The sequence below is a fragment of the Megascapheus bottae genome, chromosome 30 (assembly GCF_031878675.1).
Source record: "Megascapheus bottae isolate mThoBot1 chromosome 30, mThoBot2.hap1, whole genome shotgun sequence".
NCBI lineage: Eukaryota > Metazoa > Chordata > Mammalia > Rodentia > Geomyidae > Megascapheus > Megascapheus bottae.
Window position 1 is genome coordinate 1,858,700 of NC_143538.1, and position 24,390 is coordinate 1,883,089.

Sequence of the window (24,390 nt, forward strand, 5' to 3'; positions counted from 1 at the left end):
TGGGTTCCATTTCCACAGGAATAATAAAAAAGAATTGTTCCCAACTCTACATTTCTGAACTTTTTTTTTTTTTTTTGCCAGTCCTGGGCTTGAACTCAGGACCTGAGCACTGTCCTTGGCCATTCAAACCCCGACCCGGCCCAAAGTGTGAGAGTGTGGCTTGTACAAATTCATTGTCCAGGCTCTTCGGACGCTCTGTTTCCCATGCAGTGAGACCAGCACATCCCGTGTGTGTTGGGGGGGGGGGGGCGCAGGTCCACATAAATTTTGCATACACAGCACAGAAATCAGCACCCGCCTTCTGCCAGCCCCGGGGCCCATTTCTGTCCTCCCAGCTAATCAGGAAGCTGAGATCTGAGGATCACAGTTCAAAGCCAGCCCGAGCAGAAAACCCCTTGTGACTCTGCATCCCCAATTTACCACCAGAAACCTGAAAGTGGTGCTGTGACTCAGAGCCAAAGTGCTCAGGAGCGGTGCCCAGGTCCCCGAGTTCAAATCCTAGAACGTGTATGTGACTGTGCAGCACCCTAACACCCACCAGCTTCTAGCAACCCCTCTCTTTTTTCGTGTGTGGTTATGGTCGGCAGAGGTGTTTGTGTGTCTTTACTTTTGGTTTTCTTTTCAGGGGGACAAAGGCAGGGATGCAGAAAGGGAGGGAGGAAGGGTGAACGAATACAACCAGTTCACCTCTTCGGAGTGGCTTTCCAGAGAGACAAGGGGACAGTGAGTGCCAGGCACTGGCCAGGGCAGTGACTTTAAATAGCCAGAGAACAGTGAAGAATTCCCAGTGGCCCATGGTGAGACAGGGCCTGGGCTACAGGCAGCCATGGGCATAGCTGGGGGGCCTGGACCCTACTGCAAGCCTCTGATTCGTCACTCAGCCCTGCTGATGGGGGGGCTGTGGGCGTGCTGGGAGGGGGCGCTGATGTCCAGGGACCCTGCTGCTCAACCACAGCCTGGCAGATTGGTCTTTTCCAGTCCTGGAGTTAGAACTCAGGCGGGGCGGAGGGGATGTCCTTGAGCTTTCTTGGCTCAAGGCTGGGGCTCTACTACTCGTGCCACAGCTCACAGCTCTGTTTGTGGCTTTTTAAATAGTTCATAGAAGGTAAGAGTCTCACAGACCTCATGCCCGAGGCTGGCTTTGAACTGAGATCTTCAGAGCTCAGCCTCCCGAGGAGCTGGGATGACAGGCGGGAGCTATAGGCCCAGGACTTCAGCTGCCACTCGGCCAGTGAGGACAACATGAGGCCAGGAAGGGGGGGAGGAGAGGGAGAAGGAGGAGGGAGGATGAAGGAGAGAGGAGGGAGGGGAAAGGGGGAAGGAGGGGGAGAGGCGTGTCCAGAGGGCTGGCCTCCCTCCCTCCCTGCTCAATGCCTGGCTGAGGAAGAGGGAAATTCTCCCCTTGTGAGTCACAGTCCTGGCCCGAGATGCCAGGAAGGAAGCATGTATCCAAGCATGCAAGTGCACACGCTTGCACACCTACAGTCCACACACACACACACACACACACACACACAGAAAATCATATTATCACGGGGCAAATATTTGCTCCGTACTATTTGTGGGCCAAGCCCTCTGCCCTTCCACCTGCGAAGCTGAAGGCACAGCCATCTCCACCCAGTGCCTGCTTCCTGCTCCCATCTCCCCTCTGCTCCCTCCCTCTCCTCTGCTCTCAGCACCCCTCCATCCACTCTGCAGCAGGGCAAGGCCTCAGCCCCATCCTTGGAGAGGGAGCCTGGCCCAAGAGGGACGGCAGGATTCACACTTGGCTCAGGGAAAGGAGCCAGGCAGACACAGCCTGAGCCGCCCTAGGGCAGCTACCCAACCTTGAACCATTGACTCAGTGCCCCTGGGCTACTGTCTGTCTGCTGGGGCATGTTAGCAGGTTAGCAGACGTCATGGCAGTGGGAGAAACCATCCATCCACACCTGGCCCTCTGCCCGAGTCCTGGCACATCCTAAAGGCTGGCGTGGACTCAGGGTGGGCCCGGCCTGGCTCTGGGGAGGAAGCAGCCACTGGGCAGAGAGAAAGCTCACACTCCTGAACTTCATAGCAACAGAGTCACCATCACTGGAATGATGTTGGGGAAACTGAGGCTGAGAGGGTAACCCTGTCCTTAGGAAGCCAGTGAGCCTGGCTGTGAACTTTCTGGGCCATGTTGTTCTAGGTGTGTTGGTGTCTGTAGCTACTCAAGAGGCTGAGATCTGAGGACGGCAGCTTGGAGCCAGGAAAGTCTGAGCAGGAAAGTCTGTAAGACTCTTATTGCCAACGAATGACCAGAAAGCTCTAAGTTGACACTGTGGATCCAGTGGTAGAACGCTAGCCTTGAGAGGACAAAGCGAAGGGACAGTGCCCAGGCCCTGCGACCAAGTTATAGTATTGGTATGAGAAAAAGAAAGGAGGAAGAGGAGGAAGAGGAAGGGGGAGGAGGGAGGAGGAAGAAGAGGAGGGAGAGAAATGGAATGGAGATGCCAAGCCAGAGCTGGTGTGCAGACCAAATTGGCCACAGCTATGTAAGACATTGCTTTTTAAACAGACTTGGATTGCACTGGAATTTTGACTCAAAAAAAAAAGGGGGGGGTGGATTGTATTCAAGTCTGTTGAATTCTGGGGCTAGATTTCACAATCAGCCTTTCTGAGCTGCCTGGGGGAGATAAACTCAGATTCCTGCCCTCTACTCCCCAGGACTTCCCTGCCAGGACTAGCTCACCCCCCCACCAAGGGCAGAAAAAGGCCGCAGCCCAGTGTTGGGGACAGGTTCGGACCTTGTCAGCCTGGGTGGGGAAACTTCCTGGGCTTGGCTCCCGCAAGCCTGAGTCAGCGGGCGGGCAGGGCAAGGCAGCTAGTCCCCACACGCTCGCCGGGAAGGAAGGATGATGCTGGAATGTTCCTCCGGCCCAGACCCAGGCCCTGCCCACCACATTCTGAGTCCCGATCGCGTGGCCTCTGGGGGTCAACGGCAAGGGCAGACACGGGAAGTCCCTAGGACCTAGAGTTGGTCCAGAGTGGGCAACGCCAGAGCCTAGGTGAGCTCTGGGGCTCTGGCCCCAGCTGGCGTAGCCAGGCACAACCAACCATCACCAGGCCTCAGTGCCCAGGAGCAGAAGCCTGGCCCTGGTGGCTCATGACTATTATCCCAGCTCCTCAAGAAGCTGAGATCTAAGGATGGTGGCTTCAAGACAACCTGGGCAGGAAAGCCTGCGAGGCTCTTATCTCTGATCAACCGCCAAAAGCTAGAAATGGAGCTGTGGCTCAAGTGGTAGAGCACCAGCCTAGAGTGAAAAAAAAAAAACCAGGGACAGTGCCCAGGCCCTGAGTTCAAGCCCCAAGATTGGCACCAAAAACAATTTTAAAAAGGAGTTGAGGGCTGGGCACGGTGGCTCACGCCTGTCATCCTAGCAACTCTCCAGAGGCTGAGATCTGAGGATCGCAGTTCAAAGCCAGCCGAAGCCAGAAAGTCTGTGTAATCCTCATCTCCAATGAATCAGCAAAAGGTTGGAAGTGGAGCTGTGACTCAAGTAGTACAACACCAGCCTTGACCAAAAAAAAAAGTAAGGGCCAGCCAGCACCTTGGTCATGAGTTCAAGTCTCAGTCTCTCTCCCTCTCTCTCTCTGTTGGGTCACAGCCCTCCCCATCTAGGAGGGGAGAGGATACAGATCTGAGACTTCTCCTCCCGATCTGACACGAGGTCACCCCACAGACTCCTTCTCCAGAACTGGGCCAAGACTGGGGGTGAGGGCCCCCCACCCTGCCCCACCAGATCCTAGTAGCCCAGGACAGAAAGAAAGGCCTTGTTTTCCAACTCCCTCTGAGCAAAATGAGGGGGAAACTGGCGACAGCTCAGCGTGGAACATCTGCCCGGCATGTGACTGAGACTGCCCCAGCTCCCCAGCACCCGGCTGGGAGGGAACCCCACATTCCCACACAGGAATCAGAGAGTGGGGGGCCGTGACCCCTCCATTTCCACCCAGAGATCTCCGGATGCCGGGCAAGACCTGGCTGCAAAGGTCTTTCCATTCTGAGCTGGGGGCTCACGTCTGTCATCTCAGGTACTCAGGAGGCTGAGACCTGAGGATCATGGTTCAAAGCCAGACTTGAGACTCTCATCTCCAATGAACCAGCAAAAAGTTAAGAAGTGGAGGGCCAGGAGTGTAGCCTAGTGGTAGAGTGTTTGCCTAGCAAGACCCGGGTTCGATTCCTTGGTACCACATACACAGAAAAAAGCCAGAAGTGGTGCTGAGGCTCAAGTGCTAGAGCTCTAGCCTTGAGAAAAATCCAAGGACAGTGCTCAGGCCCTGAGTTCAAGGCCCAGGACTGGCAAAAAAAAAAAAGTTAAGAAGTGGAACTGTGGCTTAGTGACAAGAGTGCTAGCCTTGAGCCATATAGAAAGCTAAGCAAGAACACAGGCTCTGAGTTCAAGTACTGGCACCATTTTAAAAAAAGTGGGGGGAGGAAGGGAGAAGGGGGGAATATTCCAGATTGCTTCAGAGAGAAAGCCCAGCCCCCTGGTCTCTGCAGAAGGCTACAAAGAGGTCAAAGGCAAGAAGAGGTTACCGGTGGGGAGCTCCTGGGAAGGTTTGGAAAATAAAGGCGGGCAGGGAAGGGAAAAATATTTCCTCTGAGAGTCCCAAATCTGACCTAATTTTGATCCAGAGCCAGAGGAATTCATTCCAGAAGTTTCTCTGAGGACATTTTGCCTGGCCTGGGAGCGCTGCTCTGAACAGGCCTCTTCCCCTTTCTCATCTCCTTCGCTTTACCACCCTTACCCCCCGGACCCTAACAACACTTCCAAGAGCCAGACAAGACACACAGAACCCATGCTTGTTGCGATTGTAATTGTAAAAGGCTTTATCAAGAAAAGAAAGAACGAACGAAAGGGAAAAGAGAGAAAAGACTGGGAAAGCAGCCAGGGGCAGAGCTGATCTCACCGGGCACAGAGGTGAAAGGTCAGTCCCCCCGGGACGTAAACATAGGTAAGAGGCTGGCACCTGCTCAGGGACAGGGCCTGCCTCCCAGTAAGGCTGGCGGAGGGCAGGGGGCACCTAGGGCCCCCCCACTTTCTCCTTAGTTTTTTCACTGTGCAATAGAAAGGAATGAAAAGACCAGGTTACAGGGATCCCTGGTCAGGTGGGTTTGATAAGGTGGTCATTTTTCGCAGGGCCTTGTGGTCCGTGGCTCATCTTAGCACCTTGAACCCAGAAAGGGAGGGATGCTACGAAATCCCCTAGCCAAGCTGGGGTGCCGATGTTTCATGCCTGTCATCTCAGCTACTCAGAGAGGCTGAGATGGGAGGACTGAGGTTCAAAACCAAAGGGGGCAGAAAAGTCCTTGAGACTCTTTAATGAACCACCAGAAAACCAGAGGTGGAGCTGTGGTTCAATGTGGTAGAGCACTGGCCTTGAGCAGAAAAAGCTCAGGGACAGCGCCCAGGGCCTGAGTTCACACCCTAGGACCAGCCACAACAAAAACAAATGTAGCCAAACCAACAGAAGTGGGACTCAGCGTTGAAGCCTAGAAGAGGAGGTGACCTGCAACCCCCACCCCTTGAAGGGAAGAGGGGTAAGGGTGGTAGGAAAAGCCAAGATACAGGAGCCACACGTGGGCCCTTCCCTCTGCCATGTAGTCTAGAATCTTCCAGACGGGCTTTTTTAAAGGCGGTGGGGAGGTGAAGAGGAGAGAGGCGTGCTCAGCTGGTAAAGAGCCAATGAGCAAAATCGTCAGGTACTGAGTTCGAATCCTGGCCTTGGGTCCCCCCCTCCAAAAACAAAGGAAAAGAAAGGTAAAGGAGAGAAGAGCCTGTGTGGGTACCGTCCCCCCATGGCCTCCTCACTCCCTGTCTGACAGAGTCCCTGTCCTTGAAGACACTGCTGGAATGCCGTCCACTCCCCCGAGGCCTTTGCACCCCACGGGATGCCATGGCCCCCCTTTGGATCTTCCTCATATGACACTGTCCTCCACTTTGGACTCCTGCAGGACTGGCCCATCCCAGCCTGGGTACCTGGGGTCCCCAAAGAGCCACGGCAGGCCTCAGTGTCCAGGAATGAACCAGGAAGCGAGTGGGAGCCGAATGAGTGTCCAGGATAGATCGGGAGCGGCATGGCCCCCGAGCGACTGACCAGCAGTCTTGGCTTTGGCCTGGAGGCCGCCTGGACCCCTGTAGTGTGAGGAAGGACTTCCCCGGGGATCCCCAGGATTCCTTCAATGCCCCTTCTGCCAGGAGGTAAAGAGGCCGCAGGCCGGGTCCATGCTGGGACCTCCTGGCCTGGAGGGAGTGGGGTGGACGGCAGTGCCCGGCCTGGGTGGGGAGGAGGCCGGGGTCCTCGGTCAGAGGTGGTCGTACATGCGCAGCGTCTTCTCCAGCTGCTGGCCCACCTGCTGGTAGAAGAGGATTTGCTGGCGCAGGTAGCTCTGCATCATGTGCTTGAAGTCGAGTTCCCGGCGCTGGTGGAAGTGGTTCATCTCAGCCTGCAAGGCAAAACCCACCACGCGGCAGCGCCGGCGGATGCCGTCGGCCTCGTCCTGCGCCATGCGGCCCTCGTCGCTCATGCGCTGGCTCTCTTTGACCTTGGCGAAGGCGCCTGCCAGGGCAGAGCAGAGGGGAGAGGATGGGCAGGTTAGGGCTGGGGTCTGTCCTGAGCCTCCTTCAAGGGCAAGGGCCCCCCCGCCCCCAGGGCCCCCCAAACCCGGGCTCTGACAGCTGCTGGCACCCACAGCCCTGCCGTGTGTGTGTGTGTGTGTGTGTGTGTGTGTGTGTGTGTGTGTGTGTGTGTGTGTGTGTGAAATATTGGGGCAAGGTCCTTTAGCATTTCCCACTCAAGGCTGGCGCTCTACCACTTGAGCCCCAGCTCCACTTCTGGATTTTATTTTGCTAGTTAATTGGAGATAAGAGTCTAATCGCAAGGGCCGGGAGTTTGGCCTAGTGGTTAAAGTGCTTGCCTAGCATGCACGAAGACCCAGGTTCGATTCCTCGGTACCACATACATAGAAAAAGCCAGAAGTGGTGCTGAGGCTCAAGTGTAGAGCTCTAGCCTTGAGAAAATCCAAGGACAGTGCTCAGGCCCTGAGCTCAAGCCCCAAGACAGGCAAAAAAAAAAAAGAGTCTAATTGACTTTTCTGCTGCAAGCTGGCTTCAAACTCGGATCCTCGGATCTCAGCCCCTGAGTAGCTAGTGACAAGTGTGAGTTTTCAGTGCCTAGGTACTGCTAGATTTGTTTTGTTTTTGTTTTCTTTTTTCTGTGCTGGTCTTGAAGTAAGCCTGGGTTCTGTTCTTGAGCATTTATTGTTCTTGAGCATTGTTATTGTTCTGTCACTTGAGCCACAGCTGTACTTCTGGGTTTTTGGTGGCTAATTAGAGATTAAATCTTATGGGGATGAGTTGCTGGGAATGTGGCTTGGTGATAGAGTGCTGGCTTAGCACACATGAAGCCCTAAGTTCAATTCCTCAGTACCACATACACAGAAAAAGCCAGAAGTGCCGCTGTGGCTCAAGTGGCAGAGTGCTAGCCTTGAGCAAAAGGTATCCAAGGACAGTGCTCAGGCCCTGAGTTCAAGTCCCAGGACTGACAAAAAAAAGCCTCATGGACATTCCTTCCTGGCTGGGTTTTAATTGAGATCCTCAGATCTCAGTCTCCTGAGTGACGGATGAGAGGTGTGAGCCAGTGGCCAGCATCTTGGAAGATCTCCCCCCTCCCTTTCTCTCTCTCTCTCTCCTTTTTTGGTATCAGTCCTGGGGTTTGAACTCAGGGCCTGGGTCAAAGCTACTGCTTGAACCACTTGAGCCACAGCTCTACTTTCAGCTTTTTGGTGGTTAATTGGAGATGAGTATCACTGATCTTTCTTGGATTCTCAGAGCTCAGTCTCCTGAGCAGTGGGAGGACAGGCGTGACCACTGGTGCCTTCCCTCCCTACCCCAGGCTTTAGCAACTACCTCATTCTGGCTCCTATTGTATTTTTTTATTTTTATTCTTTTGCCAGTCCTGGGCTTGAGCTCAGGGCCTGAGCGCTGTCCTTGGACTTTCTCAAGGCTAGAGCTCTACCACTTGAGCCACAGCATCATTTCTGGCTTTTTTTTTTCTACATATATGGTATCGAGGAATTGAACCCAGGTCTTCATGCATGCTAGGCAAGCACTCTACCACTAGGCCAAACTCCTGGCCCCCCTTGTTGTATTTTAGCCCTGGCCTCATTCCTCTAAAAAGGCCCGTACTCCATAACTTCTGGGGGCTCTGGGAACGGACCTTTATACCCTGTGGCTCTCTGCCTGCCCCGGTGATCTCAGAGCTCCCGGACTGAAACATTTATTCATAATGCAAGACCTAGCTCGGGTGTCACTTCTATTACAATGGCAGAGCCTCCTCTCTCACCTGTGCCCTGCCCACCCCCCCCATCCTACTCCACCAGCTGTGTCTCCTCCAGGTGCAAGTCCAGGCCCCCTGGGGAGCAGAGGAGATGGGGTACTGATGACATTCTGTTCTGAATTAAAACACTTGCCTACAAGACAATGAAGGCAAGGCGGCAGCTGGGCAGGGGAGGGGGGTGAGTACAGGTGTCTGGTTCTTCAAGGGGCGACAGGGAGAAGGAGATGCCTAAGGCATCTCCAAAGCCTTCCTGGAGTCAGGGGCCATGCAGCACAGCTGTAGCTTCCTTTACAGCCACTGGAGCCACAGTTCTACTTCCAGCTCTTTCTGGATGGTTCATTGGAGAGAAGAATCTCCTGGCCTTTCCAGCGAACTTCGAACTGTGATCTTCAAATCTCAGACTCATGAGCAGCGAGGATGACAGGTGCCTCTGTAATCCTTACCTACTCAGGAGGCTGAGATCGAAGGATAGAGAGGTTCAAAGCCAGCCTGGGCAAGAAAGTCTGTGACACTCTCATGTTCAATTAACTACTCAGCTCAAGTGGCAGAGCAACTACCCTTGAGCAAAAATGCTCAGAGACCACACTCAGGCCCTGAGTTCAAGCCCCAGTACTGGCACAAAAAGGAAAAACTCATGGAGACTGAATACACTACCCAGCTCCAGGCAGAAGCTGGGCCCACTGGCTACCCTGCCTTGGCCAAGCTTCAAACCCCAGGACCACTCCCCGGACACTCTGTGGTCCTGAGCCTGCCCTGGGTATACCCAGGACGTAGCTGAGTGGGTGCTACAGCTCTGGGCTCAGGTCTCCTGGGAGCTTCTTCCCTTGAGTCCCAGCTGCCCCATCCCCAGGGGCCCTCCATCCTCCATCTGGCTGGAAACAGGCTGGCTGGAGAGTCAGAGGCTCCTGGGCCCCAGCTGTGCTGGGCTATGGTGTCACCTCAGGGTGACTGGCCTGTGAGCTGGCACCAATGCCTGGTGGTGCCAAGCTCAGCACCCCCATGCCTGCCCCATGCTGGCTGTTGCAGGGGTGGGGGGCACAGATTCTGTCTTGTCCCAGAGCTGGCCTTATTTTCTCAGGATAATGAGCGTGTGTGTGTGTGTGTGTGTGTGTGTGTGTGTGTGTGTGTGTTACTAAGGCTTGAACTCAGGGCCTTGAGCTTTCGAGCTCCAGGCTAGTGTTCCACCCCTTAAACCATAACTCCACTCCTAGCTTTTTTTTTTTTTTTTTTACAGGTTTAACTGGAGATTCACAGACTTGCCAGGTGTGAGCCACCAGGGCCTAGCTTTCAAGATAAACTATTGCTAGGGTCCCTTTCCACACACCCCCCTCCCCAGTGCCTCCAGTTTAGGAGTTAATTATTGGTTATTATTCCTCTAAGGAACCCCTGAATTGGGCTCCGGGGGTTGAGCCAGTGACCTTAGCTTAGCATCAATCAGACTCTACATCCCGGTTTACCCATGTGGAGACTGAGAAGAAAAGCTCACCAACGGCCAAAGCGCCAGTGGCTCACACCTGTCATTCTAGCCACTGAGATCTGAGGATCAAGGTTCAAAGCCAGCCGGGGCATGGAAGTTTGGGAGACTCTTATCTCCACTGAGCCACCAGAAAACCAGAAGTGCAGGTGTGGCTCAAGTGGTAGGGCGCTGGCAGCCTCAAGCACAAAAGCTCAGGGACGCCGCCGCCCAGGCCTAGAGTTCAAGCCGCAGGACCAGCAAAACAAAACCAAGCCAGGTCAGACAGGTTTCACTCCCTGAGGGAACCACAGACTGACTCCCTGGGCATGGGGTTGCCTTACTGCCCCCCGTGGGGACAGCTGTTTACTGCAGACGCCCCGCCTCCTGCTGCCCACACAGGAACAGGCCGGCCAAGGAGCTGGTTGAACCAGCTTTCCCGGCCCTGCGTGGCAGCCCCCTTCCCCCAAGGGCTAGATCTAATGTATCCTGGGCTCTGGGCCTCCCACAGCTCCACCCTCAAAGGCTGGGGCCCTGGCTCCACTCCCAAGCACCCTTTCTCTTGTTTCACTGATAGGAAACAAGGCCCAGAGAGGAAAACGCACTTCCGAGGGGCCCGAGTTAGAACTCAGATCCTACAGCTGAGAGGTGCAGGGAGGAAGGGAGGAAGGAAAGCAGGAGAAAGTGAGGGGGAAAGCAGGCTAGGAACAGGAGAGACAAACAGAGAAAAGGGGAGTATGTGTAAGTACTAGGGCTTGAACTCCAGGCCTAGGCACTGTCCCTTAGCTTTATCCCCCAAATCTAATGCTCTACCACTTGAGCTACACATCTCCACCTCCGGCTTTTTGCTGGTTAGCCGGAGATTAACAGTGTCAGGAACTTTCCTGTCTGGACTGGCTTTGAACTCAGACTCTCAAGTCTCAGCCTTTTGAGTAGCTAGAGTGATAGGTGTATGTCACAGGTGCCTAACTATTGGGGAAGTTTGGGCAGTGAGAAGGGCAGCCTGGTTACTCTGCTGTGGTTGAAGGGCGTGAAAAGTGTAAAGAGTCCTGCATGTTTAGACCACTGGGAGGCTTGGAGGCCCCACCCAGATTAAAACTCACCCAGCCAGGCCTGACCTCAGGGCCTTGGGAGCCAGAAACCAGCCCCCTGCATTTCCCAAACCAAGTCACCACCCAGCCCCAGAGAGAACCACGCCTCTCTCTAGACCTCAGCCCTCACCAGCCACCTGCAGAGTCAACCCTACCTCATTCCTTAAGCCAGGCAGCGGTGCATGGCTCACGTCTGTCATCCGAGCTACTCAGGAAGCTGAGATCTGAGGATCCCAGTTCAAAGCCAGCCCGGGCAAGGAAAAGTCTGTGAAGACACTTACCTCCTCCAATGAACCACCCAAAACCCAGAAGTAGAGCTGGGGCTTCCAGTGGTAGAGTGCTAGATTTGAGTGAAAAAGCTAAGGAACTACACCCAGGCTCTGAGTTCAAGCCCTAGGACTGTCATTTAAATAAATAGATAAATAAATATTCAGGGAAGGGAAGATGGGACTAAGCCATACGGGCAGCACTCCAGACTTTTTTTTTTGGCTACCCCAGCCCAGACTACTGCTCCATGTGACCTGAGATGAATCATTTTCCCAGTAATCCCACTCAGCCCCCTGAAGAGGCTGCCCTGCCCCTCCCCCACGATGAGGCCCAAGGGAACTGAACACAGCCTGGATCTGGGCTGTGTCCTTGGGGAGCTGGCAGAAGGGGCAGTCCCAAGCTGAGCTACCGACTCCCATTGCAACCAACCCGGCGGTGGACGAGAGCTTCCCACACCAGTGAAAGGAGGGCAGAGACCCTCCCACACAGATAAGGTCCCCGCTCGCACTGGTGGGTGGTGAAGGGAGACAGGGGGTGGGTGGGAGACAGCCTGTATGTGTGTGCTCTTTTCTGATTCCCTGAATTCACGAGGCTTCTCCAAGGTCTCCCCTCCATCAGTACTTCCAGAACCCAGCTGTCCTGACACCTTGAGGCTCAGAGCAGGATGGGAGTAAAGGAACCACAAACCGAGTAAATAAATGAACTGATAAGAACTAAAGCCCATGGCCTGAGCCTGGATGTTGATCTGAGGATGGTAGTTCAAAGCCAACCCATGCAGGAAAGTCCAGAAGACTCTAATCTCCAAGGAAACAACAGGAAGGGCAGCTGTGGCTTTCAAGTGGCAGAGCGCTAGCCTTGAGCAAAAGAGCTCAGAGATGGAACCCAGGCTCTCAGTTCAACTGACAAAAAAATAAAAAATAAGTTAAAAAGCAGGGGCCAGGAGTTTGACCCTGTGGTAGAGTGCTTGCCTAGCATGCACAAAGACCCAGGTTCAATTCCTCCGTACCACACACGTAGAAAAAAGTCAAGTGGTGCTGTGGCTCAAGTGGTAGAGTCCGAGCCCAGGGACAGCACCCAGGTTAAGCATGCACCCACACAGGCACACACTCAAGAATGAAGGATCCTAGACTCCAGAAAGACACCTGTCCAGTGAGCGAACGACCCACCCCAGCCCCAGGGCCCAGGAGGGCAGGCAACGCCCACCATCCACACGACCTCACCTTTCTGCAGGTGGATGATGTCGGGAAAATTGGACAGCAGGCCCTGGTAGAGCGACAGCGTATCGAGCATCTGGAAGAGGTCATTTTTGGGTTGTTCGGCGAACATCTCACCCACAGCTTCGTAGGTCCGGCCCGTGTGAGAGATGGCGTGATTGAGGGCCTCGGAGCTAAAGGGAGGGTCCATTTGAAAGGCATGGCTGATGGCCTGGAAGGCACTGCCCAGCTTCTGGAACTCCTTCCGGAATCCCCCGACGTGTTTGCGTACCAGCTCAGAGGCCACAGTGCTCAACTGAAGGACGCTGTCGTCCATCTTCTTGCTGAAGGCCTTGAAGATGTCCACTCGGTCTTCCACGTCCTGGAGGTCCTGATGCTCGGTGGGGATCTGAAAAGTGAGCAGAAAGCTGGCACCCACCATCTCGTCCTTCTCGGCCCGGCGTTTGCCCATCTTCCACTGCTTGTCGTCCCGGCAGCTGAGGAAATGCTGGAAGCCCTCATACTGGGCCAGCACGGGGTGACTGGTCATGTGGTCCATCCAGAGGATGAGCCTGCGTTTCCGCTTGGCGATGAAGTCTTCCTCGAAGCGGCCGGTGGCCTGCTTCTCGGGCAGGTGGGGCACGCAGATGACCGTGAACTTGTGCAGCAGGCGGTTGTAGAGCCAGTCGAAGTGCTTGTAGCGCCGGTAGACGGGCGAGGCGGCGTGGCTAGGGGTGAGCTTGTAGGAGATGTAGCTTTTGATGCCCTTGAACTTGGTCTGCCTGGTCGGGTCTTCCACGGAGCAGGCGAACGGGTGCGGGTTGGCCTTCCACTGGGGACCCCGAGGCCCCATCTCGATGGGGTACGTCTCGGCGATTTTGGCCATCATGGGCACGTCCCCCAGGATAAAGGCCTCCACCCCGGATCGCACGAAGCAGGAGAAGCGGTTCAGATTGCGCCCCACCACGCTGCCGCGCTTGGCACAGGCCAGGCTGTCCTGGCGCTCCAGGGGCGGCTTGGGCCGGAAGGCCACGTGCTGGCCGGGGTAGGCGCCCGGGTAGGACAGGTGGAGCGGGGGGAAGCCGTTGGTGCCCAGCCTGCCGGCCTGCGGCTCCTCCACCACGGTGCAGCCATCGTCCCAGTCGTCCCAGTCGTCGTCGTCGTCCTCCTCGAAACTGCCCGGCTGGGAGAGGAAGGCGCCGGGGCTGCCGCGGGGACTCGCGTGCGCGCCCGGGGCGCCGCCGCCGCAGGCCTGGTCCGCGGGGCCGGCGGGCGGGAGGAGCTCCACGTAGGAGGCAGGGAAGAGCCCGGTCTCGCCCCGGCTGTTCTGCCCCTGCAGCCAGCCGTCCAGGGAGTTCTCGCTGAAGACCACCAGCTCCTCCTCCTGCTGGATGCTGATCTCCTCCTGGTTTTCGCTCTGGAAGTTGTACAGGGCCCGGCCGCGCAGGGCCATGGCTGCTGCGCTGGGAGGCCGGGTTGGCGGCGCGGGCGGGGACCGGGGTCGTCCGCGCTGGGGGCCCCGGGGGCCAGCGCCGCCGGACGCTCACCCCCGACGGCGGGGCGGAGGGCGGCGGGCGTGGGGGCCGGGGGAGCCCACGGGCCACGCCGGGCACCGGCCCGAGAACCCCGGCCACGACGGCCACGTCCGGGCCGCCCGCCGGGGCGCGGGGGGCGCGGGGGCTCGGGGCTGGAGCTCCGGAGCTCTGCGCCTTCCTCCTGCGCCTCCTCCCCCCCTCCCGCGCCTCCTCCTCCCCTCCCGCTCCTCCTCCCCTTCCGCTACTTAGGGTTTTTCTGGAGTGATCCCCGGGTTCGCGGCGTCCGGGAGGGCGGCGGACGGGGGCCGGGCCGGGCCGGGGCCGGACGCCCGGCGGCCTCGGTGGTCTCCCCGCCTCCCCCCGCCTCTCCCCCGCCCCCCGCTCCCCCAGCGCCCGCCCGCCGAGCCCAGCCGCCCGCCCGCCCCGCCGCCGCGCGCGCCCCGACCTCGGCTCCGCCGCGCCAGCCCCGGGCGCCGCCAGCGGGAAGTCAGATCCAAAACAAAAACCCCGATTCCGGGAGGAGGGGAGGGCCGGGGGGAGGGAGGGGAGGGGAGGAGAGCGGGGCGGACGGGAGGGGGAGGGGCCAGAGACGGGGAGGAGACTGGGGGACGGGGGAGGGGACAGAGGACGGGGAGGGGAAGAGCAGGGCAGGGGGAGGGAAAGGGGAGGGGAAGGGAGGGGAAGAGCAGGGGGAGGAGACTGGGGGAGGGGGACAGAGGACGGGGAGGGGAAGAGCAGGGGAGGGGGAGGGAAAGGTGAGGGGGGCGGGAGGGGACGGGGAGGGGAAGAGCAGGGGAGGGGGAGGGGACGGGAAGGGGGAGGAGACTGGAGGACGGGGAGGGGGAGGAGATTGGGGGACAGGGGAGGGGAAGAGCAGGGGAGGGGACGGGGAGGGGGTCTGGGGAGGGGGAGGGGACGGGGAAGGAGGGGGAAGGGGAGGGGAGGAGGACACTGGACTCCCCGGTACTTCCCAGGGTCCCGGCGGCCCCCCCTCCCCCAATCCCGGGTCCCCCACCTTCTGGCCTGCGCCCTCGCTCAGTCCAGGAGGTGAGACTGGGGAGCCGGCCTGGCCTCCGGGGTCCCTGACATCCTGGGGGCGGCCGGAGGGAGGGGGCGCAGGGCCCGGGGTCCCCGACATCCTGGGGGCGGCCGGAGCCAGGCAGGGGGTGCAGGGCCCGGGGTGCCCTTCTGGTCCCCCGGACCGCGGTGGCCTCGCCCGCTGGGGTCGGGGTTCTGTCTCCCAGGCGCCTATCCGCCCTGTGTGGCCTGGGGTGCGGGGGGTGGGGGTCCCACCAGGCCCCCAGCCGGGTGACCCCCCCTGTCCTGGGAAGCCTCCAGGACCGGGGACAGGGCGGGCGCATGGCCGGCGTTCTGGGGTCCCCTGGTGGTCTGGCTTCACCCCTTCTGGTGGTCAGGGTAATGGTGGTGTTTGGGGTGTTGAGTTTCCTGGGGCTGGAACTCGGGGCCTAAGCAGCATCCCTGGCTCTTCAGTTCAGGCTGGCACTCTACCACTTGAGCCACACTCCACGTCTGGCTTGTCCGGGGCTTAACTCAAGATGAGTCTCATGAATTTGCCTACCAGGGCTGGCTTTGCACTGTGATCCTCAGATCTTGGCCTCCTAAGTAGCTAGGATGACAGACATGAGCCACTGGCGCCTGGCAAGGACACATTTCTTGCCCAGGCTGGGAGTTCAAGCCCTAGTTATCAGCAGCAGAAACAAAACAAAACCTTGTCTCTCTGCCTGCTAACAAGAACCTGCAAAGCATGCTCCCTGCCAGAGGCCAGTCTGGGTCCTTCAGGTAGTTCAGCTGAGCAGCTGCAAAATCACAGTGAGAATATGCCCTTCCCCGAGTCCCTCCTGGGCTCCTGCGTCCGGCCTGCCTTCCCCTCATGGAGGGCGCACACAGCCTTCCTCCAGCTGGGCTTTCCAATAGCAACTACTTCCTTAGCCATAACTGAATGCCAGATGCTTTCCCTGTATTGATGAGATTTCTGCTCAACCAGCCAGGGCCTCAGTGCAGTCCTCCCACCCCACACCCAGGGATCTCCACCCAACATCCTGATGGTCTTTAACTGGTGCCCAAACACTTCAATCCTAAGTTTACAGACAGATCAAACTAGATTTTTTTTTTTCCCCCAACAGGAGCTCTAAACACATCCCCCCCCCCCTGCCGCCGCCGCCCACCCTAGGGCTTGAACTCAGGGCCTGGGTGATGTTCCTAAGCTATTTTATTTTATTTTTTGGTTGGTCATGGGGCTTGGGCTCTGGGCTTTGGCGCTGTCCCTAAACTTTTTTTTTTTTTTTTTTTGGTCAGTCCTGAGCTTGGGCTCAGGGCCTGAGCACTGTCCCTGGATTTTCTCAAGGCTAGGGCTCTACCACTTGAGCCACAGCACCACTTCTGGCTTTTTGCTATGTATGTGGTACCGAGGAATCGAACCCGGGTCTTCGTGCATGCTAGGCAAGCACTCTACCACTAGGCCAAACTCCTGGCCTGTCTCTAAGCTTTTTATCTTAAGGCTAGTGTTCTACCACTTTAAGCCACAGTGCCACTTCCAATTTTCTGGTGGTTCCTTGGAGATAAGAGTCTTGGGACTTGTTACCAGGCTGGCTTTGAACCTTGACCCTCAGATGTCAGTCTCCTGAGTAGCTAGGATAACAGATGTGAACCATGCACACCCAGGCCTTGATTCTGTTTTCAAGCTTTCCTGGATCACCTTCCTTTCTAGATTCTTGAGAACTTCTTGCCTTTCAACCCATAAGGGATTTCTAGAACTTCTATCTTCTACTTCCTCCTTTCCAGAGGCCTTCTTCAGATCTAGGAGGGTAACAGCTCCATGGCTACTTGTCTCAAGAGATTGTACTAAAGGAGATGGGAATATGGCCTAGTGATAGAGTGCTTGCCTAGCATGCATGAAGTCCTAGGTCCAATTCCTCAGTACCATATGAACAGAAAAGGCTGGAAGTGGTGCTGTGGCTCAAGTGGTAGAACACTAGCCTTGAGCATAAAACAGCTCAGGGACAGTGCCTAGGCCCTGGGTTCAAGCCCCATGACTTGGGAGAGAGGGAGGAAGGAAGGGAGGGAGAAAGGGAAGGAGGAAGGGAAAGAAGGAGAGAGAGAGAGAGAGAGAGAGAGAGAGAGAGAGAGAGAGAGAGAGAGAGAGAGAGAGAAAGAGAAAGAGAGAGAGAGAGATTATACTAAAGGTAGATACTGGTGGCTCACACCTGTAATCCTAGATACTCGGGAGGCTGAAATCTGAGGATAGCAGTTCAAATTCAGCCAGGTCAGGAAAGTCCCTGAGACAATTATCTCTAATTAACACCAACGAGCTGGAGGTTGAGTTGTGGCTTAGGTAGAGTGTCAGCCCTGAGTGCATAAAGAGGGACAGCATGCAGGCCTCAGGACTGCCACATGCACCCCCCCCACACACGAGATTATACGAAATGAAATCCCCTGTAAAAGTGATGCCAATAAACAATGTTGAGAAGTTGCACTATAGAGCGGTAGCCTTGAGCTGAAAAGTTCAGGGACAGTGCCCAGGCCCAGAGTTCAAGTTGCATGGCCAACAAAGAAAGAACAAACAACAACAAACCAGTATGTTGGAAATGAGCTTTACAACTTGGGAGGGGATGGGAGGAGGGAAAGTGGGAGAAAACATGGGAAGGTGTAGCAATATTCAGGAAGGAATGTACTCACTACGTTCCAAATATAACCATAACCCCTCTACACATCACCCTGTTCATAAAATTTTAAAATTTAAAAAAAATATTGAGGGGGCTGAGAGTTTGGCCTAAGTGATAGAGTGCTTGCTTAGCATGCATGAAGACCCAGGTTCGATTCCTCAGTACCACATACGTAGAAAAAAGCCAGCAGTGGTGCTGTGGCTCAAGTGGTAAAGCTCTAGCCTTGAGAAAGCCCAAGGACAGTGTTTAGGCCCTGAGTACAAGACCCAGGACTGGTTAAAAAAAAATCTTGAGGCCTGAGTTCAGACCTCACCCCCAAAGTGAGTGAGAATCACCAGGATAATCTCTAGATCATTTTTTCTTTTTCCTTGTCAGTCCCTGGCTTGAAACACACAGCCTGGGCATTGTCCCTGGGATTCTTTTGGTCCAGAATAGCACTCTACCACTTGAGCCACAGCACCACTTCTGGATTTTTCCTGTGTATGTGTTACTAAGGAATTGAATGCAGGACTTCATGCATGTTAGGCAAGCACTCTACCACTAAGCCACATTTCCAGCCCTCAAAATCCTTCTTTTTCTTGTTCAGTGCTATGGATCCAACCTGGGGCCTCATGCATGCACCACCAAAGGAGAATGAAATAGTGTCACAGTATATCTAGGGACTCATGTATAATGATAAAACTATTTCTAAACAAAAGGAAACAGTAAACAACACAACTCAAAATTACCTTTCTCTCTGGGGAGGAGTGGCTGGAATAGGTAAATGAAATAATGGTGGCTAATGAGTTCATGACTATTCATCATACATAATTTACGGCACATATATTTTCCACATATCACATGTCTACCTTGGGTCAGGAGCCTGGCCTAGTGATAGAATGCTCCCATAGCAGGCACAAAGCCCTAGGTTCAATTCCTCAGTACCACATACATAGAAAAAGCCAGAAGCGATGCTGTCTGTGGCTTAAGGGTAGAGTGCTAATCTTGAGAAAGCCCAAGGACACTGCCCAGGCCCTGAGCTCAAGCCCCAGGACTGGCAAAATAAATAATAATAATAATAGCTGGGCCCAGTGGCTCACATTTGTCATTCTAGCTACTCAAGAGACTGAGATCTGAGGATTGCCGTTCAGAGTAGACCCAGGCACTAAAGACCGTGAGACTCTTTATCTCCAATTAACCATTAGAAAACAGGAAGTGGTGCTGTGGCTCCAGGGGCAGGGCAGTAGCCTTGAACTGGAGAGCTTAGGGACAGCCCAGGCCCGGCGCGGTGGGGGGGGGGGGGGAATCCATGCCTTTTAAGATAACGGAACACATACAAAACAAAATGATCAGCGAAGAAGCTAGGTGGCGTCAAATGCCTGAGACAAAGCTACCAGCTGTGAACATGCCCAGAAGCCCATCCCATTGGGCCCAGTCACTCGGGCTCAGTCAAAAGGGTTAGACCTTGTGACGATAGCTACTCAGGAGGCTGAGATCTGAGGATCGCAGGTCGAAACCAGCCCGGACAGCAAAAACCCGTGAGATGCTCCGTCTCCAAGGAATCCCCAGAAAGTCCAAAGTGGAGCTGTGGCTCCGGGGATGGAGCGCCAGCCGTGAGTGCAAAAAGCCCGGGGGCAGCGCTTAGGCTCCGAGTCCAATCCCTCGGACGGGCACACACGTGCACACACGCACGCGCGGAGAAACCCGAGAGGAAAGCCAGGAAGGCCACTAGAAAAATATTCTTAGCGAGTAAAATCCGCGCAGAGTGGCAACAGCACGAGTCCTCCGCAGGCCCCAACGCTTCCGCCTCGCTCCGCCAATCAGAAGTAGAGGAGACGCCACACCCCCGATGAGGCGTGTCCCACTTCTGACCAATAGGAAACCGAAGGGGCGTGGCCGCGCCAGTCTCTCTCTGTTATTGGTCCGGAGTTGTCAGGGAGACCACCTCCTCCGCCCTCCCCCTCCCGTCGGCCTATTGGGAGGCGGAAGTCGCGCGAGCTTCAGAACGGGATCTTAGCTTCCGGTCTCCTCGCTCCAGCCGCCGTCCGCCGCCATCATGGTGCGGAAGCTCAAGTTCCACGAGCAGAAGCTGCTGAAGCAGGTGGACTTTCTGAACTGGGAGGTGACCGACCACAACCTGCACGAGCTGCGCGTGCTGCGGCGGTACGGGCTGCAGCGGCGCGAGGAGTACACGCGCTACAACCAGCTGAGCCGCGCGGTGCGCGAGCTGGCGCGGCGGCTGCGCGACCTGCCGGAGCGCGACCCGTTCCGCGCACGCGCGTCGGCCGCGCTGCTGGACAAGCTGTACGCGCTGGGCCTGGTGCCCACGCGCGGCTCGCTGCAGCTCTGCGACGCCGTCACCGCCTCCGCCTTCTGCCGCCGCCGCCTGCCCACCGTGCTGCTCAAGCTGCGCATGGCCCAGCACCTGCAGGCCGCCGTGGCCTTCGTGGAGCAGGGCCACATCCGCGTGGGCCCGGAGGTGGTCACCGACCCCGCCTTCCTCGTCACGCGCAGCATGGAGGACTTTGTCACCTGGGTCGACTCGTCCAAGATCAAGCGGCACGTGCTGGAGTACAACGAGGAGCGCGACGACTTTGATCTGGACGCCTAGCGGGCCTCCGGGCCTCGTGCCCCACCCCCATTCCCCCACCGCTGCTGCTTCCGACAGATGGGGAAACTGAGGCCCGAGGCGCCGAGCCCGCCCTCCCCGAGAGTGTGTTCACCGATCGTGGGGCCTCTCGCCACAGCTGCCTCTTGACAGATGGGTAAACTGAGGCCGGAGGCGCTGAGGGTCCGCGATGCTGTGTTTGCAGGTCGTGGGGCTTTTCCCTCTCATGTCTACCGATGACAGACGGGTAAACTGAGGCTGGAGACACTGAGCCTGCGCCTTCCAGAGTGTGTTAGTGGACCGCAGCTCCTGCGCTTCAAGTCACAGACCTCAAGTGCTTGGGGGTAGGAAATAGTGTCTCCGTTTCCCATGAGATTTTCTTAGAATGTGGACGATTAGATTTAAGTGACCCGCCTTTGGGAGACACTGGCAAGCAGTTTGTACTGCAAGGTGAATTTTTTTTTAACCTCTTGGGTGCAAAATATTGGTATAAATAAAAACCTTGCGCTCCCCCTCCTTTGTCATCTTGACTCAGGACTGCTTGGGTTAATTTTGGAATACTTGATCCCTGTGGGGATGCAACTGTGTACAGATGGAGAGTTTCGGTTGATGTTTCCATAAAATAAGTGTGAGTTTAATATTCAAGGTCCTCTCCCTCTTATGAAGCAGTTATTTTTTCCCCAATATCAATAAATGGCCCATACTCTCTGGAAGTGCATTTTGTTGTGTGCTTTGTCCTTGTGTGCAATGCAGGCCTGGCTGCTGTCCCTTAACTTTTTTTTTTTTTTTTGCATCTAAGTGTATTAATGTGCACATTTAAAAACAAGGGGAGTTGGAGAATGAGGAGAAGATCTAAGGAGTTCCCAAACTGGTAGTGAAGTTCCAGTTCTACCATGGATTTCATAGTCCCCCAGAGACATGGTCCTTGAGAATCCTGTACCATTTTTTTTTATTATTATTTTTTATTTTTGCCAGTCCTGGGCTTGAGCTCAAGGCCTGAGCACTGTCCTTGGGCTTTTTCAAGGCTAGAGCTCTACCACTTGAACCTCAGCACCATCTCCGGCTTTTTTCTATGTATGTGGTACTGAGGAATTGAACCCGGGTCTTTTTCATGCTATGCAAGCACTCTACCACTAGCCAGACTCCCAGCCCCCTGTACCATTTTTAAGGACAATCTTGTCCCAAGGGATGGTTCCACAGTCTCCATCATCCTAGCTAAATCTTCTCGAACCTTCTTCCAATGCCACAGCATGTTTTTTATCCCCAAGGCTGGTGGTCTATCACTTGAGTCACATCACCACATCCAGCTTTTTGCTGGTTAGAGAAAAAAATCTCACACTTTCCTTCCCAGCCTGGCTTTGAACTGCTGTCCTCAGAACTCAGCTTTCTGAGTAGATGGGTTTACCACTATGAGCCACCAGCACCAGGCTCTTAATTGGTCTCACATAGGTTTGGAGGTACAGGTTCTAGCTGGGGAGCTGAGCGCCGTGACCCAACAGATCTACAACTGGAGCCTCACATGGAGGCTGCATGATGTTGAATAAGGCCGGGCAGATTTGTCTGTGTTCCAGGCCTTTTCTGGGAATGAGTGTTTTGGCTGAGTTCTTCTCCACAGGATTTCCTGTTGATATTCCAGCCCCAGGAAATACCATATTAGAGGACTGAAGTATTTGCTTGCCTAAGGAAATAATCACCCTGTAGTTTGGCCATCTAGTGGTTAGAAATGGCTCAGGATGTTCCTAAAAACAGATGTTCCTACAAGCGATTGAGAAACCTGGAAATGTACCTTAATGGTACAGTTTGTACAGCATGTTCAAGGCCTTGTTCAATTCCTGGGCAGGCTTACTGCTATTTCAAAGAAAGAAAGAAAGAAAGAAAGAGAGAGAGGGAAGAAAGGAAGAAAGGAAAGAAAAAGAGCCAGGTGATAGTGGCTCATGTTTGTAATCCTAGCTACCCAGGAGACTGATCTGAGGGTCACAGTTCCAAGCCAGCCTGGGCAGGAAAATTCCCATGAGATTCTTAAATCCAATTAACTCCTCAAAAAACCAGGAGTGGAGCTGTGGTTCCAAGGGGTACAGCACTAGCCTTGAGCACCCATTCTGAGTTCAAACCAGAGGGCCAACGAAAAGAAAAAAAAAGAAAAACAGGATTACTGGTTGAACTACCAGTGCTTGGTTTTCAACCAAAGTGTGTGTGTGTGTGTGTGTATTATGGAGCTTGAACTCTGGGCCTGGGCACTGTCCCTGAGCTCTTCAGCTCAAGGCTACCGCCCTACCCCTGGGCCTGGGCGTTTTCCCTGAGCTCTTCAGCCCAAGGTGACTGCCCTACCCCTTGAACCACAGCCCCACTTCCCATTTTCTAGTGATTAATTGGAGATAAGAGTCTCACATTCTTTAGTTCCCAGGCTGGCTTTGTACCATGATTCTAAGATCTCAGCCTCCTGTGTAGCTAGGATTACAGGTGTGAGCCACCATACTCAGCTCAATCCTCAGATCTTATTATCTATCCTAAGTCTCTAGGAGTTTCCTTTTTCTTTATATTTCATCATTAATTTTCTCTCTAATACAGTTCTCAAAACTCTAATACTAAGGACATATAAACAAACGAGAAGCTAGAAACATTCAAAACTTGAGAGACGCTAGTGGCTCATGCCTGTAATCCTAGCCACTGAGAATGCTGATCTCTGAGGGTCAAGCCCTGAAGCCAGCCTGGGCAGGAAAGACAGTGAGACTCATCGCCAATAAGGGGGATACATTAAGAGATAAACCCCAAGTTCCTAATTCTGATTTGGATATCTGTTATTGTTGTTTTTCTTTTTTTTCTTTTTTTGCCAGTTCTGGGCTTGAGCTCAGGGCCTGAGCACTGTCCTTGGACTTTTCTCAAGGCTAGAGTTCTACCACTTGAAACTCAGCACCACTTCCAGCTTTTTTCTATGTATGTGGTAAATGTCTTCATGCATGCTAGGCAAACACTCTACCTCTAGGCCAAACTCCTGGCCCTGTTATTGTGTTTTTTTTTTTTGTTGTTGTTGTTGTTGTTTTTATGCTGTTTTGCTGGTTTGGAGTTAGGGACTTGTGCTCTTGTTCTGCTTGCTTTTTTGGCTGGCTAACAGTTGAGCCATGTCTCCTAATTCAGCATTTTGCTGGTTATATCTGGGGTTGAAACTGTTATGCCCAAGTCTCAGGACGACCACCAAGAGACCACTGAGAGTCAGACGTTCTGAAATGCAAAAGCAAGGCTTTATTCAGCCAGGCTAGCTCCGGGCCTCTGTCCTACACTCCCCTACAGCGGGAGCCCAGGAGGAAGCCCTGAACAGCTTTTCTACAGGGCTTTTAAAGGCAAAGACTACAGATTTACATTAACACAGCAATCAGCTATTGGAATGAGATAAGGTAGGGGTTAGGGACAGTTCAGGGCAGTTGGAGGTAAGGGGGATTCCTATACCAGTAGAGTCCTAATTAGCTGTCTAAGGGTAGTTTTATGGTTTTAGAAAACAAATGCCATCTCTTGAATTTACACGCGAGTTCTGCTTTGGAAAACAAATGCCATCCCTTGAATTTACACGAGTTCTGGTTAATTTTAACACAGACAGGTCAGTTCCTGGGACTTAATGGCACCACAATTCTGTTTCTTTAATTTAGGTGCACTTTTGGGTCACTCACAGTTTACATAAACAACAAGACAGTTGCTGCTTCAGAATGGGGGCGCTTTTTTAGCTCTTCAGAAACCCCTTCTCTGCCTACTCAAAAGTGGCTGTGAACTTCAGTCCTCTGATCTCAGTGTCCTCAGTAACTGGGATTAGAGATACTCTCCAGCTGTTTTTTTTTTTTTTTTTTTTTTTTTTCAGATAAGTTGTTTCTTCCTGGACAAGCATGCACCATAGTAATGGAGTAGCAGCTTGCACTCAGGGCCTCACCCTCTCCCTTAGCTTTTTTACTCAAGGCTGGTGCTCTACTACTTAAGCCACACCTCCGTTTACCCAACTTCTTTTGGTGGGGGTCCTGGTACTTGAACTCAAGGCCTGAGCCATGTCCCTGGAGTACTTTCCTTTAAAGCTATCTCAATACCACTTTGAACCACAGCGCCATTTCTACAGTTTTCTGGTCATCCGTTTTTAAAAAGGTTCTGTTCTATAATAATAATAATCTACTCTGGAAGTCTTTATTTATTTGCCAGTCCTGGGGCCTGAGCACTGTCCTCGGGCTTTCTCAAGGCTAGAGCTC

The 24,390-nt window shown here is 54.5% G+C and overlaps 2 protein-coding genes across 2 annotated transcripts; one reads left to right on the forward strand and one right to left on the reverse strand.

Annotated features, from left to right (window-relative positions):
- Positions 1 to 5,565: 5,565 nt before the first annotated feature.
- Positions 5,566 to 14,249, reverse strand: Snx33 (sorting nexin 33). Its single transcript, XM_090321491.1, has 2 exons — positions 12,390 to 14,249; positions 5,566 to 6,579 (listed from the first exon to the last, which is right to left on the reverse strand). The coding sequence occupies exons 1-2, from the start codon at positions 13,813 to 13,815 to the stop codon at positions 6,326 to 6,328; spliced, it is 1,680 nt and encodes a 559-aa protein (XP_090177617.1). The 5' UTR covers positions 13,816 to 14,249; the 3' UTR covers positions 5,566 to 6,325.
- A 5,333-nt stretch (positions 14,250 to 19,582) lies between these two features.
- Positions 19,583 to 20,880, forward strand: Imp3 (IMP U3 small nucleolar ribonucleoprotein 3). The gene has a single exon (XM_090321571.1). The coding sequence runs from the start codon at positions 19,616 to 19,618 to the stop codon at positions 20,168 to 20,170; it is 555 nt and encodes a 184-aa protein (XP_090177697.1). The 5' UTR covers positions 19,583 to 19,615; the 3' UTR covers positions 20,171 to 20,880.
- Positions 20,881 to 24,390: the final 3,510 nt, after the last annotated feature.